The 22077-nt window shown below is 37.4% G+C and overlaps 1 protein-coding gene across 1 annotated transcript; it reads left to right on the forward strand.

Moving 5' to 3' along the window:
• The first annotated feature begins 4581 nt into the window (after positions 1 to 4581).
• Positions 4582 to 20169, forward strand: LOC118999921 (calmodulin-alpha-like). The gene is made up of 2 exons (XM_037064652.1): positions 4582 to 4704; positions 19403 to 20169. Exon 2 carries the CDS (start codon positions 19640 to 19642, stop codon positions 20087 to 20089), a length of 450 nt encoding a protein of 149 aa, XP_036920547.1. The 5' UTR covers positions 4582 to 4704; positions 19403 to 19639; the 3' UTR covers positions 20090 to 20169.
• The last annotated feature ends 1908 nt before the right edge of the window (positions 20170 to 22077 follow it).

Genomic DNA, 22077 nt, shown 5'->3' on the forward strand with positions numbered 1-22077 from the left:
AAAACAATTCCTCAAAGGGAAACTTTTTGCTGATCTGAAAAAGGTGAAACAGAAAGTGGCAGAAGCATTAAAAGGCATAAAAATGGACAAGTTTTAAAACTTTTTTGAGCAGTAAAACATCTTGATAGGTGTATTGCATAAAATGGAGAGTACTTTGAAGGTCACTGAAGCTTAAACATGTCAGAATAAATACATACTTTTTACAAAATAAATTCCATTTTGGGGGGGTCCCCTTTGTACTTTTTAAACCTAATTACTCAGTTGAATTCTTCATCTCTTTCCAGTTATGAAATTAAATGGCTGGATTATATAATCGCTTTACATTTCCCCTATCATCTGTGGGCAGTATATTATGAATTTTATTTGTCTTTATTATTTGTGGTTGGAGAATTCCAAACTTGACTAGTTGCCCAGTGCAGCTCCCAGCACCTCACTTAGGTCCATAACTCTGAGCTACAGCTCCTTTATGAGGGAGCTGTTTGAAGAGACAGCACAGCTATAAAGCAAAACAACCGTGGAAGTGTAGTCTAGAAGTATGTCTACCAACTGAGGCAGAACATTAACTGGGAGAATGGATTTTGCCACAAACCCTAATAGAATAATATGGTTAACAAGGAAGTATTCCCATGAATGCCTCTTTAGTTGGACATATTCCTGACAGTCATTAATTTCTCGTTTTGCATCAGTAAGGTACAGCAGAGTAAGAACAAATATGCTTTTGGCCCAACTTGAAAGTTCTGTAAAAACCAGCAGCATCAGAGACCTATGTCTATGACATTGAATACACCAGATGAATGTCCATGGGCAGGCTGCTGAACTCATTCTACAAGGATATCACACAATGGAGAGATTACCAGAATTACTTCAAGATCAGAGAACAGTACACAAACATAGCCTTCCTGGGACAGAATGAAGGTGAGCAGCTGGGTTTTTGTGGATGAGATGGATTGCAGTTACTGAATATTTATCAATTCAGCCAATTTAGAGTTATCTTGTATGTTTAACTCTAGGACATGACTGAATCCGAAATTTATTATATGTTGACTATTCCCTACCACTGCCTTTGCCATTCAGAACTCCAACCTTCAGTGGTAGAGACTTAATATAAACAAGAAGTGACTGGTCACTTTTTTAGCTAATTAATCCTTATTCTCTCTTCTCTGTCTCTTTTCTTCAGTGATGGATCCCAAGACAATCTTGCTTTATGTCCAGCTTCTCATCTGGACTTGGCTTTGATTTAAGTAAAAAAATTTCAGATCCAGAGCCTTGGTCTCTAGACTTGGTTCTTGGACATGTTGCTTGCTTGGCTCTGATGTTATTTTTCTCTTTGGGCTTTGGTCAGGAATGATGCATTGCTAGGTTAGGTAATTCTCCCTGTATTCTCCTTCCTAGTGGGAAGTGAAATCAGTCATGGTTATAGGACTGGAGGAGAGCCTGCAGAGAGAGATCTAATGACTATTCCCCTGAGCCCTGCCCTGCTCCCACATCCTCTGTGTATGAAGAAAAGTAAACCAGACTACAGGAGTGATAATAAAAACTAACATTTATTAAGTGCTCACTTCATGCCAGATATTATCTTATTTAACCACCAAAATAAAAATGGGGTTTGTAATTCAACATGTTTGGAATTTTAGTGCCTGCAGAACTTTGGAGAAGTATCCTCTGGAACTCGGGAATTTATAGAGTATGAAATGGAATAGGAAGAAAGTTGCCTGGGCAATGAGACAGCAGCCTTAGCATATGTAGATATGCAAAATGTGCTTGGAATTTTATTCAAAGCAAGTTCTTGTTACTTTAGTCATTTGCATTTTCAGTTCCTGATTAGCAATCTGCCTCTCATAAGATTATTCACTCTTCTTATGCATTAGATACAAAGATGAAATCATTTAAAATGTGCAATCATTCATGTCATTCCGAGGAAGTTTTGAGCAATAATAAGTAGATCATCCTTTGCTTGCTTAGAGCAAACAAAATATTCATGTTTACTATGGCCAATAACGTTCTTCAACACTGTGTAGCATAATGAATTCTGGGTATCTAACTTTGGAATCAGAAGCTGAAAAGACCTAAATTAATTTGAAAAGGAAAAGGAAAGACTTGGAGGGTTGAGGCATGCCCCAGACAGAGGGTGTCTGGTGGGTGACTGCACAGCTGAGAAAAGGTTTGGGATGACTGTATGTTGGAGAATATTTTCTAGCAAAATGCATGCTATGTTTGCTCCTTCCTCTTCTCTTTGAAATGTTGAATATATGATGCATTCACTGCTCATGATTACTTTAGTATGAGTGGATTCCCCACACCAACAAAGCATCCCTATTTGGTTTTGCTTCAAGCATCCGCATAAGCTGAAAATAAAGATTCAACCAGTGGTCAATTAAGATATGCGTTCTGATTCTCAAGTGTCAATCAGATCTAAACCAGATGGCGGTAGCTGATGTCAGTGATGCCTTCCTTGATGAAAGGTGGTACATAGAGTGCAGAGAAGAGGAGAAGAAATGTCTCCTCCATAGAGACCTGCACACACTTTCCAACAAAGAGAGAAGAATCCTTTGTGATAATACTTTAAATTGAACTATTTGGGTTTTAATATACAAAGTATAAAATGCTTAGGTACCTTCCTTTACTGCATTTTTAGCTCCACATGTACCAAAATTATTTATATAATAAACAAAATTTGTTGCCCACTGATGTACTGTGGTATAATAAGACATAGATTTTTGACCTTGTCCATGGATCCTGGCATGGAACTTCTAAGACTTTTGGCATCTTTGGAGAGATGTGTTTGTTTTGAATGTGAGTAAGTTGACTGCTGGCTGAGGTCCCTAGACAGCTTTAGAATTAGGGCTGGTTGTCAGAAAGACAAAGGCATGATTAGAAGGTTGGGACTTTCAGCCCTACTCATGAACCTCAGGGGAGGGGAGAGGGTCTAGAGATTGACATATTCATGAGTTGCCAAGGCTTTAATCATGCCTATGTAATGAAACCTCCATGGAAAGCCTAAATAATGGGGTTTTGAGAGTTTCTATATTGATGAACTCATGCATATGCTGAGAAGAGTGTACCCCAATTCTATGGGTACAGAAGCTCCTATGCTTGGGATCTTCTAGATCTTGCTCGCTGTACCTCTCTATCTGGCTGTTTGCTTGTATCCTTTTTAATATACTTTACATAAACCAGGAGATGTAAGTAAATGTTTCCCTGAGTTCTGTGACCTATTACAGAAAATTAACAAAATTAAGAAGAGAGTTGTGGGGACACTCTCCTGGCTGATTGATAGCCAGTTGTTCAGAAGTACAGGTGAAGACCTGGGTTTTGTGACTGGCATCTGAAGTGTGGGCCAGTCTTATGGGACTGAGCCCTTAACCTGTCCAGTCTGCTCTAACTCTGGGTGGTTAGTGTTAGAACTGAATAGTAGCATATCCAGTGGTGTCCACGTAGTTAGAAAATTGGTTAGTATGGTACCCCCACACACACTCACACATATTGTGACAGACGTATGGTGAGTAGATTAACAACTATTCATTTACCTTTCAAAAGGCTTTCAGTGATTTTAAGGAGGTGTGTAAAATTTTTCCTACTCTAAATTCTCTAGTAACATTTGTTTTAGTATTCTGTGGGGTACCCAGAAGGAATAATATCCACTTTCTTGGCGTTTGGCCAGGCAAGATGAACAATTTAAAGCAGCAATCAGGAGAGTATTAAATATTCCATTAGTTTTCTTTGAAAATCCTTGAATGATGTACAAAAAAAGGATGTGTGTGTATGTGTGTGTGAAAGAGAGAAAGAGAGAATATGTGTGGATAAATGTTCAGGTAAGTGTGTGTTTGGAACTAAATCTCTTAGTTAATAATATATAAAGTATATACATTATATATGAGATATACATAATATATATAGCAATATAATGAATATACAGTATGCCAAGCTATAGCTGAATCCCTAGAGTAATGAGCTGTGTATGTGCCACACAACACAGTATAGTTTTGAAAAGTGGCTATGGAACAAGGGTCCACATTTAGAACAGATTTGAGAGTCTGTAAACAGACTCTTCTGTTTACCATATAGATGCTGTTTTAAAGAAACAACTGTGTCTGTGTTGTGTGTGTGTGTTATCTAGACACTACAAGCTTGACCAGACCAGTAGAGTCTGGTCAAGGTGTAGAACTGATGAAGGATTAACAGAATAATTTGTTGGTCTTGTTATACTGGAAGATGAAGTTTAATGAGTGGGAGCAAGGTTCCAGAGCTGGAATGTGTGGGTTTGAACCCTGGCTCTTGCACCTACTAGCTGAGTAGAGCCTTGGGAAACTTTCCTGACTTTCTCTTCATTAGTTTCTGAATAGGTAAAATGAAGATGTCTCACTCTCCACCTCACACAGAGGTTGCAGAGGATCTTATACCGGTCAGTATATGTAAAGCACATAGCATGGTACCAAATAACACCGTAAGTGCACAACAAATATTATCCACTGTCATCTGCTTTCCTGCAGAGTAAGATCTGAAAGCACCAGCTGGAACGAGAAGGTCTGTTGCCCTGAGACTCTGCTTTTAGGACTATCTTGTCTCTATCTTTCTCAGTGCCTGAGATGGCAGAAATAAGCCTCACAGCTGAAGCTCCACCATGCATCACTTGACCTAGTACTGAGGCCACTATAATCCTGCCATGTTGGACGAGTACAGCATCACACAGCCAACAAATGTGGGGTATGATATTGAGCATAAGTACAGGTAGTAGGAATGGAGACCTGGATTGTTTAACTTTAGACAAGCACACATTACATTATCTCTAGGTTTCTTCTCATTGCAAAAAGATTTACTTTTGTTTCTGTACCAAAAAAAAAAAAAAAAAAAAAAAGACTGAGTGACAATTTTGGCCAAAAAAGTTTAACTGGCTAAGTATATCATAGACTATAATGAACATCCCAGCTGACAGGATCATACTGATCAGAACGGGACCCCTTCCACTGTGCATATGAAGACTGAGTTGATAAGAGACCTGACCCTTTGGCTCTATATATAGCCTGTAATTGGCAGAAAAGTGTGAAAACTGGACTTCCTGACTGCTGGTTCAGTGAGTGGGTTTCTGATACCCAAGGAGCAGACATAGCTAGTGTTCTCAGCTGCTTTCAATCTAATCGAATAAATCAGCATTAAGGATCTTTTTATAAGGTAAAATAATGATTTATACAAGCACATCAAAGATTATACGTAATTATTTAATTAAGGAGGGAAGCAATAAGGTATAAAAGTTGGTTCAAAAGTGAATTAAAAAGTATCACATATAGACAATCAAGAGTGCTGAGCTTCTTCTATTTGATACAAAATAGGCCTCTTTACATGGGGAGACTAGTTACATTTTCAAAAGACAAAACCGTTTCCATTTTTATGGACAAGGACCATTAGCCCTTCACAAGCTATCTTCTATCTCTAGTTATAAATTATCAAAGACAATGAGATATGCAGGCCCCCACTGAATTAGATAACTCCAGAAGACTTCTTTAGAAAATCTCCAGCTTCCAGTGAAAGGGGTCACTTATGGGTTGAATTATGTCCTCCAAAATAATTCCTAATCCCGGGCACCTCTGAATGTGACCTTATTTAGAGATAGAGCCTTTACACAGTAATTAAGTAAAAATGAGGTCATTAGGTTGAGCCCTCATGCAATATAAGTGGTGATCTTATAAGAAGAGAGTATTTGGATACAAATATATACAGAGAGAAGACAACGTTGAACACAGAGAGAAGACAGCCAAAGAGAGAGGTCTGGAACAGATCCTTCCCTCACAGACTTCGGGAGGAACCACCCTGCCAACACCTTCCTCTCACATTTCGGCCACCCTAACTGTGAGACACTGCTTGTTTTGTTTGTCACCCAGTTTTTAGTACTGTGTTATGACAACCCTAGCAAACAAAAACAGACAGCAATCCTTTTTGTCCTTCTTATTCTTAAATGAGAAATAATTATAAATAACAGTAAGTCAGGTAGTGGTAAATGCTATAAGACATATACAAAGGACTTGGGCATTAAATGATAGACAAAGAATAGGAACTTGTGCCAAGTTTGCTTGTGTATATAGTTATAATAGTTCATATAAAATTACTATAAATATTACTGAAAAGGATTCAAAACCATTATTACTGTATTCTATCTCTAATTTACTTCAATAGTATTTATTTATTTAATAATTTCTGAGCATTTTTTATAGACTTTCACATATTTTAGTTAAATATATCCCCATTCCTGAGAGGTAGAGAAGACTTATCCAAATTTCCCAAAAGGGAACCTGAAGCTCAAGAAAGTTTAATAGCTTTTGCTAAGTAAAAACCCTGCCATGTGGTAGAACCAAGTTGTAATGTTAATATGACAACTTTAAGTTTTACCACATGGCCTTACATTGAAATCAGCCCAAGCAAGATAGACAATATTTGCTTAAATATATACAAGGTCTGTGTTCTTGATCTAACGTTTCATTGCTTCAAATCTAATTTGGAAGCTTCTAAGTATCTCACAAACTTCTTTTCTTAGTGTCAGAATTTCGCTCTTGGTAGCCACAGGTAAAGGTGATTTCACATTTTCAGATTAATAAAACATTAAAACAGTTCTAAATTTTTAGTTTGTTACCTCTGGGTTTTGGATGCCAATTTGACCATCCAGGTGAAAACTTGGAGATCTTCATCATCAGTAATCCTTAACTGTCAGAGTTAGGTGCATGGCGGGGGCAGGCTCTAGCAGGGGGTCCAACCCATGGCCCGGGGGCCACATGTGGCCCAGGATGGCTTCGAATGCAGCACAACACAAAATCGTAAAGTTACCTAAAACATTATGAGATTTGTTTGTGATTACCTCTCACAATGTATTTAATGTGTGGCCCAAGATAATTCTTCTTGTGGCACAGAGATTCCAAAATGTTGAACACTCTGCCTAGAGCAATCAAGAGAGGGATCAGGCTGTATATTTACACTGACTATTTATTGTGCCACATATTAAAAACTATTAGGGACACTGTCCAAAAAAAAACCCCAAAAGAACAACAGTGTCTGCGATTCAAGAGAACATTAGGATTCAAAATAGATCTTTAGGTCCTAGTCCTACAAACCATAGTTGGAAAACATGGTTATAATGAACAAGAAGTGTGGTGAAAGGACCATTCCAGACTATGGCTATGTTCAAGTTCAATGCTACTACCACTTGTAAATTAAAAAATGGGGACTTAGCTTTGGAAACATACTTTGTAAATGCTAAAGCTGCTCTCATGGCTTGTTAGAAAAGTCAACCCCTGTTACACATTCTCCTACTTTCCTAATGGTAGGAACTGAGTAGAGTGTATAGAGGTGTGAAACTTCACCTTTTGTGAATATCAGTATCATAGTGTTTTATATTTTCCTGCTTTTCTTTTCCCCTAAGCAAACCATTCTATCCATCCTTGCTCAGCTGCTTATGATAGGGAATGTCCAATTTTGGTCATTTGCATTAACAAGAATGCAATACTTTTTGAAGTCTGAGAGGAAGCCATAGGGAAATCAAAAACAAGTTGTAATTGTCAGGGCAGGTCTTTGGAGTTCAAGCAGAAATGCCAAGGCCAAGTGAAATTATGTGAACAACTTGTTAAATTATGATAAAAACACAAAGACAGTGCTCTTAAATGATGTCAAGGCAAGAGGCTTAGAGAGTTTATAAACCAGTGGAATAGAGGGCATGACACAGGATGGGGAGGGAGGGATTTAGCAAAGCTGGTCTAGATTTTCAAACAGGGCTCAGCGACTACCTCCATATTTCAAGTTGAGTCCTGGTGATATAAAAATATAGATAGTGTGGAGAAAACAAACATGTTGCCTCTGCAGACGCAAAGGGCTTAAAAAGTACCCAGCACAATTAAAAATTACAAGGTAGAGTAGAAAGAGAATGAGATATAAAGCCAAAACACTCAGATTAAAATCATAGACTCATCTCTTACTAACTGTATTAAAAGCCAGATTACATTTCTGAAATATAGTTCTGTCATTTTGATAAATGGAGATATTAGGCCAGTAGTTTATATGATGAGTTCACAGGGTATTTTAAGAATAAAATGAGATAATTTAAACAAATATAATTTGTAAAATGCTTCACACATTTAATTTTTATTATTAATCATAATAATTTAGATATATGATATCAAAGTACTTGGCAATGCATCTTTTTAGATGCTAAACAAATTTAAAGGTTATTATTTTAATAATAAAATTCCTTTCTTATTCCAAATGTAAGCTACAGAAACAGAATATTAAAACAAGAATGGTGTGTCCTGACTCAATGAATTTTCTTATCTTAGAATTTATTTTTATTGAAAAAAGTATATACTTATTTTTACCTTATATAAGTTTAGTGATTGAAAAAAAAAGCTACTATATTCAAAACCAAGTATGTTTGGCACAGTGCTTGCACCATACTTTATATGTATATAATCATGTCAGCGAAACTATAACACAGTTTTCAGCCTTTTGTGTCCAGTGCAGATGCTGAGATGAGGAAAGTTTAAATAAGTGCCCCAAAAGGACCCAAAGAAGGATTTGATCTAAATAAAATAAGAATGGGGTGGTTGAGTAAAAGGAAGATTAATAAAAATTAAAGAAGACAATATCTTATTTCTAAAGATTGCATGAATTATCTTGAATAACTGCCAGAAATTCACCATAACAATAAAAATATGCAGAAAATATGAGATGACTATATTATTAAATCAATCAACAATTTATTATTGAACCACACATTGATAAAGGAAGATATTCCTACCCAAGGTGTTGTTGCTAGAAGTCAAGGGACAATTTGTACATCCTCTAAAAAATAAACAATAAAAAGAGGATTCCCCCATGCATACTAGTTTGAGAGGATATTAGACAAAGACTGATTCTTATGGTGGTAATCATGCAGCAGTAGACTCATTGAAGGACATTATTTTGTATTAGAATATCCTAAAAGGACTTTTGCCATGTAGATATCTTTTATTTTTCACTTAACTCATCACCCTCAACCTTATCTTCTGCCTCTCAGGCTTTAGAGGCTACGCTGGAAACACTTACCAGTCCACAACTACAGTATTGACTTACTATGTCCAAATCAGTACCTGTGTGGTCAGCCCCCACCTTAAACAAAGACATTCCCATCAGATATGACATAGATTACCTCCTAGAAGCCAAGGTCAAAGGCCAAACCACGTTTGGGGCAAGACCAAATATTTTATTATACACAGATCATCCTGATCATCACTCATTTTAAATATTGTGATTGCTGGTCTATCTAGTAAACTCTTTCCCAAGCTTTTTACTTTGTTCTCTTATCTCATCCTCCACATCTTGGCTCAGATCTCATCTCTCAGGAAGGCATTCTTTAACCACCATTATATAAAGAAGATTCTTTCCACCCTACCTCATGTTAGTTGCTCACTATTACATTATCTCTATTTCCTTCATGCCATTTATTTATTTGTCTCATTTATTGCCAGAATTGTGACTACAGTATAAACACAACACATCAGGGACTTGTCTTTTGTTTTCTATAAGTCTCAATATATTGTTTTTAGTTAGATACTGACAATACGTTAGTGAAAAACAGAAACAAAAGCTTGAGTCTAAGCTTTAATGCTTTCTAACTATGTGACCTACTTGAACTCTCTGGGCCTGAGTTTCTTCATCCCTAGAATGCTAAAAACATTAGTAACTGTATTATAGAGTATCTATAAGATTAAAGTAAATTAATGCATATAAAGTATTTTTAAAGAGTCCTTGGTATATAATTAGCATGCTAATGTATAAATTAAAAAATGAAAAAAAAGATTTTGGAAAAATTGAATATCCACATATGAAGGAATGAAATTCAATCTTATCTTACACCATATACAAAAATTACTTCAAAATGGACTAGAACCCTAAAGGTAAGACTAAAAACCATAAAAATCCTAGAAAAAAACATTTCTCTAAGAAATGTTTTATGACATTGGACTTCACAATGATTTCTTAAGAACTTCTTTAACTCAACTACAAAAAGCCAAACAACTGAATTAAAAAATGAACAAAGAACTGTGGTTGGGTGGCTCAGCTGGTTGGAGCATTATCCCATTAATCAATTGGGGTACATACCTAAGTTTTGGGTTTTGTCCCCCATTGGAGCATGTATAGTAGGCAATGAATTGATTGATTTTCCTCTCTCTCTCTCTTTCCCCCCTCCTCTAAAATCAATAAACATATCCTCAGGTGAGGATTAAGAAATAAAAGTAAAAAATTAACAAAAAAAGGCAACCAATAGAATGGGAGAAGATATTTGCAAATGACACTTCTGTTGGGAGTTAATACCTAAAATATATAAAGAACTCATACAACTGAACCGAAAAAAAACAATCCAATTAATTTAATTGAAAAATGGGCAGAGGACCTGAATAGACACTTTTCTAAGGAAGACATGCAGATGACTAACAGACATATTAAAAGATGCTCAACATTACTAGTTATAAGATAATGCAAATTAAAACCACAATGAATAAGTCTCTTTGGGTTTGTCTTGATTGAGATCCTATGTGCTTCCTGAACTTGTGTGACTTTTCCTCTCTCTAAGTTAGGGAAATTTTCTGTCATTATTTCTTCAAACAAGTTTTCTATCCCTTGCTTCTCTTCTCCTTCTGGTATCCCTATAATACAAATATTATTACATTTCATTTTGTCCTGAATCTCCCTTAAACCCCCTTCATTCTTTTTCATTTTTTTTCAATTTGTTGCTCTGTATGGGAATGTTTTTCCACCTATCATTATCCTCCAGGTCACTGATTCGATCCTTTGCTTCACCTAGCCTGCTTTTAATTCCTTCTACTGTGTTCTTCATTTCAGCTATTATATTCTTCATTTCCTCCTGGCTCTTATTGGTAGTTTATATGTCCTTTTTCATGCTGTGGTAGTTTTCAGAAAGTTTTCTGTAGTTTCCATGTTGTTCTTTTGTTGTTCTCACTGAATTCATTGAGCTTCCTTATAACCATTATTTTTAACTCAGTGTCTAATAGTTTGCTTGCTTCTATTTCATTTAGCACTCTTTCTGAGGGCTCTTCTGTTTCTTTTGATTGGGGGTAATTTCTTTGTCCCCCCATTTTAGGTGACTCTTCTTGTTTGCTTCTGCTTCTTAGATTGATCTGCCCTGACGCTCCGTCCTCATGGTGTGATCTTCTGTGGTCGGAGACCTGTGGGACTCAGTGGTACAGTCTCTTGATCTGAACATGATGATTTTAGGATGTTCTTTATGTCATTTATGTAGGCTCTCTGATTGTAATTGGATTTGGGTTGTTGTTGGATCATTCTTTGGTGGGTCCTTCCCTCTGAATGGTTGACTGAGAGTCACTCTCCCCACCACATCTTGTATGCAGTTGTACAGGTTTTGCCACAGCAAAACCAAATAGCCCAGTAAACAAACCCATACCTGCAAAAATAAACCCCACCCATGATCACAATATCAACAGCAAACAAGCCAATATTAATAAAGGTATAAAGAGATTATGACTATTGTAGGAAAGTAATGGTGAATGTGAAATGACTGACTGAAAGAAAAATGGTTTTGAGAGGGTAGAGGGAGGAGCAATAAGAAGAGTAGGGAATAGAGACAATGCAAGAAGAGAAAGTAAAATTTACATCATAAATTTTAAAAAAGGAGGAAAGAAAGGGGAATAGAGAAGGGAAACATATTATATGAGGTTTAAACAGAAACTTGAAAAATATATATAGAGAAAAAACAGGAACCATATTGGAGAAAAAGATATAGCACAGCATTATCAACAACAAATGATTAGATTAATTATTTTCAACAATAAACAAAAGATTAATATAATATTAGTGGGATGAGGATAAGAGGGAAAAAAGACAGGAAAGCTTAAGACATGTCTAGAGGAAAGAGAAGTGATTTTGATAGGATAGAGGGAGAAGGAATACTAAGAGTGAGGAATGAAAACCTGGCTAAGACAGGGAAAATTTAAGATTTGAGACAAAAAGAAAGAGTAGGAGGCAAGCAAAATGGAATCACAGAGGGGAACGGTAAAATTTGAGACTCAAAATGCAAAAATCGTGAAATCTGGAAATAAAATTGGAGAAATACAACAACCACCACCATATCCACAACCAATAAGCAAAGACTGATAAAGGTGGAGAGAGAATACGGGTATTTTAAGAATGGGAAAAGAATGTGAGATGAATAATGACAAGAAAAGTGCTTTTGAGAGGCTGGAGGTGGTAGAAAAGAGTGCAGAATGGAAACTAGTTGTAGAAAGAGAGAAAATAAAATTTAAAACAAAATGAGAAGAGTAAGGAAGAAAATAAAATAGCATAAGAAGAGGGAGGAGCAAAATATGAGATTTGAAATAAGCTATAATATAAAAACTAGAGACCTATTAGGTACAGACTTGAATGACAAGAAATGAGTGTTTTAAAAAAAAACTCTGCAGGAAAGAAAATATCACAAATCATGAAGAAGACTGTGGTGGAATTCATCTCTGTAGAATCTAATGTTTACCACCGATTTTTTTCTGGATCTGCCTTGGTGATATCAGATGGTGTCCCAGTCTGGCCCTAGGCAGCCTGATCAAGACTGCCAGCAATCCCAGCAATCCACAGTCTGTGGCTGTCTCCTTTAGTTGTTAATGTAGTCTATCTGTAATCAGGAGCTCCACAAGGTGGAGCAGAGTAATTCCTGCTACTTCCCCTCAAGCTGGTGCCACTTGGTGGGGAACGCTCTGCCTGAGCAAGATGGCTCCTGAAGTGTGGGGAATAAATGATTCAGCACAGGAATCTTGGCAGCTATTCCCTCAGTTCTCTCCTTAAACCAGTAACCCCAGATTCTCCTCCAGCATCTCTAGTTCATTCTGCCCCACTTTGCTGAGGCCCAGGGTAAGTGGCTACAAACAAAATTGTTATTCGGCGCTTAAAGAGGTTCTCTGTGTCTCCAGCCATTTCTTCCTGGCAGACAGAAACCCTGCTGCTTTTCACACCTGCATGTTATCTGATTTCCTTTCTGGCTCTGGTGCTATACACTGGGGAGCCCAGCCTGGGGTTTAGACCCCCCACTTCTCAGGGTCAACCCCCTGGCTGCTGAAATTTCTCTCCAGTACTTCAGCTGCCACTGTGGAAACTTGCAAGCCCTCTTCTGTCTCCTCCCTACTCCATACCAGTCAGGTTGTGGTGAAGTGTTTTCTTCTGTCTGTTCATGTTTATATGGCTTCTCCCCAGCTAGTGTTCAGTTGGTTATTCCAGATGATTTCTCTACAGTTTAGTTGTAATTCCAGATTGGTCCTAGGAGGAAGTTGGTGTAGCTTCACTTACTCCTTGAATCCTCTGTATAGATGACTTTTATTCATTTTTTATTTTTATTATTTATTTATTTATTTATTTATCTTTAGAGGGCAAGAGAAGGAGAGAGGGAGAGAAATATCAATGTATGGTTGCCTCTCGTGAGTCCCCTGCTGGGAACTGGCCTGCAACCTAGGCATGTGCCTTGACTGAGAATTGGACCGAAATCCTCTTGTTTGTAGGCCCACACTCAATCCATTGAGCTATGCCAGCCAGGGCTAGATGACTTTTAAATGAAAATTATTTTTTAATTTTAACACATTAAAGCATTTATTAGAATAGTCATAATTCTTATTGTAATTTGCCTTTGCAAGAGAGTAATGCCACAGATGAGGCATTTAAAGCTCACTGCAAAACACTGATTTATACCTTTTAAGTAACAATTCATTAGAAATTTGATATTTATTAATTAAGATTGTGCATTTCACCAAAAGAGGGAGAATTATAAGGGAACAACATGCACTATACACTTTAATAAACTATCATTATGGGATACTAAAATTTAAGTAGAATAGATCAGAGCTAATCTCCATTTGTCTACCTACTTGAGTAAAAAACAATGTAAAAAACATTTCCAGAATGTTTCTCAGCATTTATTTTCAATTGGTCATCTTCATCCAAATTATCATTTGCAGGAGGTAAACAACTTATAAAATAGTATAAAAAGGGAAAGCTAATTAAATGCTGTATATTAGAACATTCACATGGAAATGCAAAAATTAATTGAATCCTGATTGGCAATTGCAGTGTTAAAGTGAGCGAAAGCATCATGACCCATCTGTCATTATCCATAATGACTAATACCATGTTTCAGGTACTGTATATAAAGCAGTTACCATGCAATTAGCTGTGTTCTCTTTCATTTAGTAGATACCCGACTGAGTTAAAGAAACTTCAGTTGTAACACTATTGTCAAAGTTCCATTAGTGTTTCTGATGAGAAAGCACCTCCAGGTTGAAAAGTGGTAGTTAAGCTTTCAGCTTGAGATCATTTTCTTTCTTTGATTCTTTTAAATCTCAGCAAAACAAATTATGTAGCTTTAAAATTATGTGTGAGTTCAAATACTTTTCAGAAGTCATTAATAAGTTCCAAAATAAAAATAGCCTGTTTTTTAGCATAAAATTAGCAAAGACGCCAGACAACTTTATAGAGCCTTAACTCTTAAGGTAGGAAAAGCAAGTTTTATCCTAATACAACAAGGGCATGACTCTTTAAAATCTTGAGTTTAAAGATAAATAAAAGTGCTAAGTTTTCTCTTTTTTTCTGAAACACTTTCCATTTGCCTTTCTAACCAGTATCAGTGACAAGCTTATTCCTGGCCTTGGATCAAAGCACTTGTCCTCATACGCAGATGGATGCTGCCAGAGAGCAAGTTCAAAGACAAAGAGCTTCTCACTGTGTGCCGGGAATCAGAGTGGACATCATTTCATTGTGAGTAGGACCTCTCCTTTCCTCTCTTATGCTCTCTTATATCCTTCCTTCTCAGTTGTTAAGGTCTTTTGTAATGGAGTATTTTTTGTTGTTGTTTTGCTTTTTAGTCCTTCCTCTAGATGGGGAAAAACAGCTTGTTATGTAATACTCTTCCCATACCTGGAAGTTTTTTAAAAATAAAAAGATAGCCTCACCCTGGGCAGTGTGACTCAGTAGGTTCAAGCATTGTCTGATGACAGAAAAGTAGCAGGCTCAGTTTCTGGGCAGGGCACACACCTGGACAGTGGGTTCCATCCCCAGTCTGTGTGTATATGATACCCATTCTGGGCACATACAGGAGGCAGCCAATCAATGTTTCTCTCACATTGATGTTTCCCTCTCTCCCTTCCTCTTTCCCATCTGCTGTCCCTGATCTCCAAAAGCAATGAAAAAAAAATGTCCTCCAGTCAGGATTAAAAAAATAAAAATAGAATAGGCTCAAGCAAACCAATGCTTAATAGTTAGCATCATATAAAAGTCAATGTGTTTAAATTTTATATATTTGAGTCATTTTATTAAGTAATATTAAAAACATTATTTTAAACTTTTAAGTAGAAAAATTTTCAAGTTGTTTTTTCTTCAGTGATCAACTGCTTTTTGTTTTTGACACGATTGTAAGTGAAATTGTTTTTTTTATTATTTTCTGATATTTGTTAATGTGTGGAAACACAGCTAATTATTGTATATTGATTTGTACCCTTCAACTTTATTGAATATGTTTGTTAGTTTTAACAACACTTTAGTGGAGTCTTTAGCTTTCTCTCTATATAAGATGACATTATTTGCAAACAGACACAAATTAATTTTTTTCAATTTAAATAACATTTTTCTTTCATAACTGCTCTGTCTGTGACTTCCATTAATATACTGAAAAGGAGTGGTGATGGTGGGCACCTTTATCTTGTTTCTGATATTGGAGAAAGAGCTTTCAGATTTTTATCCTTGAATATGGTATACTTGGCCTGTCAGGAAAAAGTCCAGCCATTGTTAATATAATGAGAAAGGTTTGTGTAACATTGGTGTAACCTGGCAGCCAAGGAGAGTGTACTGGAATGTACATGCATGAACAATGATGACTTCACTGTACTAGTTAGTGGGGTGGTAGACACTTTTGAGTGAGCATGTGTACTGTGTGGCCATCACATTCAAAATGACTTGAATGAGTAGAGCAATGAATCTACCTTAAACTTTGTGTTAAGCTTGACCATTCCTCTGTGGAAACTATTTGGATGATTCAGAAGGCCACAGCTATGGGCAACTGGTGACTGGCAGTTTCATCACAACAATACGCCTGCTCATGCATCACATCTTATGCAGAGTTTTTTTGGTGAAACACCAAATCACTCAGGTGACTCAGTTCTCCTACAGCTCAGATTTGTCACCCTGCACCTTCTGGCTTTTCCCAAAACTAAAATCACCTTTTAAAGAAAAGAGATTTCAGACAGTTGATGAGATTCAGGAAAATACAACAGGGCAGCTGATGGCAAATAGAGAACTGTGTGAGGTCCCAAGATGCCTCCTTTGAAGGGGCAGAGGCATCATTGTCCTGCGTACAATGATGCTTGTATCTTGTATCTTCTTCTGTAAGTGTCTCTAGTTTTCATATTGCATGGCTGGATACCTTCTAGACCTTGTCCAACACAACCAATCATACAACCAATGTGCTGTGAGTTTTTTATCATGAAAAAATGTATTTTTTCAAGTGTTTTTTTCTGCATCTATTTAAATTATGACTTTTATTTTTCACTTTTTAAACTTGGTATATCACTTTCATTGATTTGTATATGCTAATAAATCTCACTTGATCATGATTATTATCCTTGAATTGAGTTTGCTAGTATTTTGTTGGGGATTTTAGTTTCTATATTCATCAGAGATATTGGCCTGTAATTTTTTTCTTTTAGTGTTCCTATCTGGTTTTGTTGTAAAGGTACTGTGGCCTTATAAAGTGCATTTGGAATTGTTTCCTCCTCTTCAAAATTTTAGAATATAGTCATATTCCACATAACAACAGGTATAAATTCTAGGAAATGTATTGTTAGGCAGTTTTTTCATTGGGTCAACATCATATATGTACACAGTACTTACACAAACTTGGATGATACAACCTGCTACAGACCCAGGTTATATGGTACAGCCTGTTGCTCCTAGGCTACAAGAACATACTGCATGTTACTGTACAAAACAACACAAGATTAATTGAGCACAAAAACGTTTATACAAGCAAGGGGTGTGGTAAACATTAAATGAATAAGGCTATGACTGGCATAATATAGCATACTGTTTTATGGCAAACTTTTTATAATGAGCAGAAAGTATACATTTTAAAATAATAATTAAAAGTGTAGTTTACTAAATAGAAAAACTACTGACATAGTTATTATTATCATTATCGAGTCCTGTGTATTATATGTGATTGTATACACTCTCCTTTTTTGTGACTGGCAGTGCCGTAGGTTTATCTACCCCAGAATCACCAGGAACATGTGAGTAACGTGTTGTGCTACAACATTAAGGCAGCTATGACAACACTAAGTGATAGGAATTTTCAGCTCCATTATATTTTTATAAGCTCACTATTACATAAGTGGTCCATCATTGGCCAAAATGTTGTTATGCAGTGCATGTCTGTAGCTTGAAAGGGTTATGATTAATTCTTCTTTAAGTGTTTGATAGAGTTACCTGGAAAGTCCTCTGGTCCTGAGTTTTTTATGGTCGAAAGATTTTGATTACTTTTCAGTCTCCTTACTTTTTATTGTTTTGTCCATTATTTCTATGTATTCATGATTCAGTCTTGGTGGGTCATAGGAATTTACCCGTTTCTTCTAGCTTATCCAATTGTATAATTGTTGATAGTAGTCTCTTACAGTTCTTTGTATCTTTGCGAATCATTTGTATGTTTCCTCTTCAATTTTGATTTTTGAGTCCTCTTTTTATTGTTAGTCTAGATAAAGAATTGTTTATTTAGTTTCTCTTATTAAAAAGCTCATAGTTCTCATAGAATCATACACTTGAAATCTATGTCACTTTATTAGCCAGTGTTACCCCAATAAATTTAATTTGAAAATTAAAGACACTTTGCAAAGGTTAAAAAACAGCTCCTAATTTTCTTAATCTTTTAAATTGTTTTTCTAGTATTCATTTTTTACCTCAGCTGTGATCTCTATTATTTTCTTCCTTCTACCAATATTTTAAGTTTTTTCTTCTTTTTCTAGTTCCTTGAAATGTCAGGTTGGATGTTTTATTTGCAACCCTTCTTTTTATTAATGTAGGCATTTATCACTGTGAACTTCTCTCTTAGAAGTGCTTTTGCTATATCCTACAAGTTTTGGTATATTGTGTTTCTATTTCTATTTGTCTTTAGATACTTTTTGATTTCCCTTTTGATTTCTTCTTTGACTCATCGATTGTTCAGGAAAGTGTTTAACTTCCAAACATTCATAAACTTTCTACATTTTCCAATTTTTCAATTCTGAGGTCTAGCTACTAGATCCTTTTCAGTTTCCTTTGGTGTTGCCATGTTTGCCTGATTCTTTATGATACATGTGGCCTGTGTTGGTGTCTGTGCATTTGAAGGAGCATATACTTCTAGCATTTACAAACTGTTCTTAGCAAGTAAATATTTCATGTTGTAAGGTTCTAGGTAGATGGTATTGTTTTCAATTACAGTGAGTAGGATTGGAGCCAGTCATGTAGCTACTGTGTTTGCACAGGGATCTCTGCTTGTCAAGCTTGTTATAGGGTTTGGGCTGGTGTGGATTTTGGCTGGTCCCTGAAGGCATAGGATTCCTTCCCAACCTAGGTCTGTAGGGCTGGCACTGAGACAAACGTATACTCCATGGTTCAAAAGTGACAGCGTTGTTACCAAATGCATGGATGTGTGCACCACCCTATAGACCCTGGGAAGGCCCCCTATACACTGAGCAGGTACCTGGGTAGGCAAAACTGACCCCTGATCACAACTCAGAAGGGCTAGAATGAACTCTGAGGGCTGTTACAGCATAGATAGCTGTATACTCTGAAAGTCTTTCTTCAGGGTGTGGGCATATGTGCCTACTGCCAGTTCCCGGGTAAACAGGACTTCCCCCAAACCACTGATAAGTAGTGTTGGAATCTGACCACAGAGTCACTTAGGGATCCACAGTTGGACTCATGTAGGTGGGTCTGCCTCCAGAGGCACATTAGGACAGGTCGCCCATGGACCCTGAGACAGGTGAGACCTCTACTGGAACAGGGATTGAGAAGGCTGGAGCTAGGTTACAGGACTGCTTCAAAATCTGAGTGTGACTGTAATCTGTGGGCTGGCCTCCAAAGGCACAATTGAGCTGGTTCCTGGGAATCTGTCCCTGACCTCTTAAACGTTTTTCCTAACCCTGATGGATTTTGTGTGGATATATTATACAGCTTTGTATTCAATCTTTTTGGAAAAAAATAAATGTTTAATTTATTTTGTAAGCACATAGAGAGCCATAAAGAATACAGACTCAACTCTTAGTTCCATGAAGTTACTCTGAAAAATTGGTTGAAGTTCTGATACAGTGTTTAAAGTATCTGAAAATATGTATTCTTGCTTTCACAGGAATTGTTGATGTCAAACTGGAAGCCCTGGGAAAATATTTGCCTGTATCTGTGTCTGATATAGATACTTTATGCCCCAAATCTGAAAATAAAAATAACTTTAAACATGTCCTCATTTTCCTGATCAATCTAAAGATAATCCATTTTAGAGAAGGATGGCTTACAGGGGTGTATAAAAACTTAGCAAGAGTCTGAGTGGAGCGAGCAAGCTGGATGGTTGTGTGGTCACGTCTCGGAGATGGGCAGCACTAGCAGCATGGCTGACCAGCTGACAGAAGAGCAGATTGCAGAATTCAAAGGTTTTTCACTATCTGACAAGGATGGTGATGGAACTATTACAACAAAGGAGTTGGGAACTGTAATGAGGTCTCTTGGGCAGAATCCTACGGAAGCAGAGTTACAGGACATGGCTAATGAAGTAGATGCTGATGATGGTAATGACACAATTGACTTCCCGGAATTTCTGACAATGATAGCAAGAAAAATGAAAGACACAGACAGTGAAGAAGAAATTAGAGAAGCATTCCGTGTGTTTGATAAGGATGGCAATGGCTACATCAGTGCAGCAGAGCTTCGCCATGTGAGGACAGACCTCACAGAGAAGCTAACAGATGAAGAGGTTGATGAAATGATCGGGGAAGCAGGTATTGATGGTGATGGTCAAGTAAACTGTGAAGAGTTTGTATAAATGATGACAGCAAAGTGAAGACATTGTACAGAATGTGTTAAATTTCTTGCACAAAATTGTTTATTTGCCTTTTTTTGTTTGTAACATATTTATAAAAGGTTTCCCTACTGTCAAAAACATGCATATATAGTAATTAGGACTTTGTTCCTCCATGTATTCTTCCCTTATTGTCATTCTCCCCAAACCTTATTTTAGAAAATTGATCAAGTAACATGTTGCATGTGGCTTACTCTGGATATATCTAAGCCCTTCTGCACATCTAAACTTAGGAGGAGTTGGTCAAATGAGGGAACATCTGGGTTATGCCTTTTTTAAGTAGTTTTCTTTAGGAAGTGTCAGCAAGTTGTTGCTGCAATGTGGAGTTGTAACTCTGCGTGGACTGTGGATGGCCAACAATATGTACTTAAAGTTGCACTATTGCAAAATGGGTGTATTATCCAGGTACTCGTACACTATTTTTTGAACTGCTGGTCCTGTACCAGAAACATTTTCTTTTATTGTTACTTGTTTTTTAAAACTGTGTTTAGCCACTTAAAGAAAATCTGCTTATGGCACAATTTGCCTCAAACCCATTCCAAGTTGTATATTTGTTTTCCAATAAAAAAAAAAACTTTACCCAACCCCCCCAAAACAAACAAACAACAAAAAAAACCTTAGCAAGAACGGTAGCTACTTTATAGCTTGTCACAAGTTTTTTTCAAATTGGATTAATGAGTCCAGCATAAGTGTTTGCTGAACGTTTGATGGCAGAAACCCATGTGAGTCCTGGCCGGTGTGGCTCAGTTGGTTGTAGCATCAGTTTGATCCCCAGTCTGGGGTGGTACAGCCCCCAGTCCAGGCATGTATGGGAAGTAACCAACTGATGTTTCTCTCTCACACCAATGATTCTCTCTTTCCTTTTCTCTCTCCCTTCCTATCTCTTTCAAAATGCAGTCGGTTAAGGATAAGGAAAAAAATGTCCTCGGTTAAGGATAAGGAAAAAAAAAACTTGCACGAATCTGGTCTGACATAGGATGTGTATACACACATTCCTCTAGTGAAGATGGAGAGGCATATTGTAGGCACCCATTCTGGCTGTTCTCAGTAAGAAAACAACTAACAAAAGATACAGGAGAATTGGCGATACCAAGAAAGTCTTAAGTTACACACATTTTTGCTCTACAACCTATTTAATAAGAAATGTCAGACAAAATCAATATGCAGTTATCAAGATTAAAAGAAAACATATTGAGACTACTTCTGTAACCAGGCAACCTGGACTCCAGCCACTTGTCACCTTGCATACCCATAACACAAAGACTTCTGGGGAAGGAAATAGGTTTTTACTAACAGGGTTCCCAATTTAAGGGGGCTGGAGACGTTCCTGCCCCAGTCTGACCAAGCCAATCTCTCCTACAAAGCACAGAAAACCGGCTGCCCCCAGGACTACTGAAGTTCAAATCCATGTCCAGAAGTTCCCCATTATTGCTTATCTGTAGCCTAGGATGTTACTCAAATGGGTCTCTCTCTTTCCTTCCCTCCCTCTCTCTCTCTCTCTCTGTCTCTCCCCCACCCTGGGCTCCCTCAGACCAGAGTCCCCTAGTAGCAGCTCTCTCTCTTACCATTCTGGCAGCACAGCTGGGGTACGCTACCAGATCCCTCCATACAGTTGTGCAGGGGAAAGCTCCATCCTCATGGAACTGTCCAGTTCACCCCTCTGTATGCTGCTCTCAGGGCAGTAGAGGAGAAGCAGTCCAGGACCCACACGCTGTGCAGCACTGGGTCGTAGCATCCTAAGGTGCCCAGTGAGGCACACATCCCAGCCCAGGACCCTACCTCTGGGATCTGGTTTCCTACCATGAGGGGCCCGAGCCCTGAGTTCTGGTGTCTGCTGCTCTCCCATGTGGAGCAAAAGCAAGAGGGAGATGCTTCTACTCCCCTTCTGTTGAGCAGAATCCCAACATTTCAGAAGCCGGTGGGAGTGTCCAGCTTTTCAACCAATATAGGCT

Source organism: Sturnira hondurensis, unplaced genomic scaffold (genome assembly GCF_014824575.4).
Source record: "Sturnira hondurensis isolate 20B ecotype Veracruz unplaced genomic scaffold, ASM1482457v3 Scaffold0015509, whole genome shotgun sequence".
NCBI lineage: Eukaryota > Metazoa > Chordata > Mammalia > Chiroptera > Phyllostomidae > Sturnira > Sturnira hondurensis.

Bases quoted from the DNA above. Each gene is read 5' to 3' on its own strand.
- LOC118999921 (XM_037064652.1), top strand. From the start codon at position 19,640: ATGGGCAGCACTAGCAGCATGGCTGACCAGCTGACAGAAGAGCAGATT.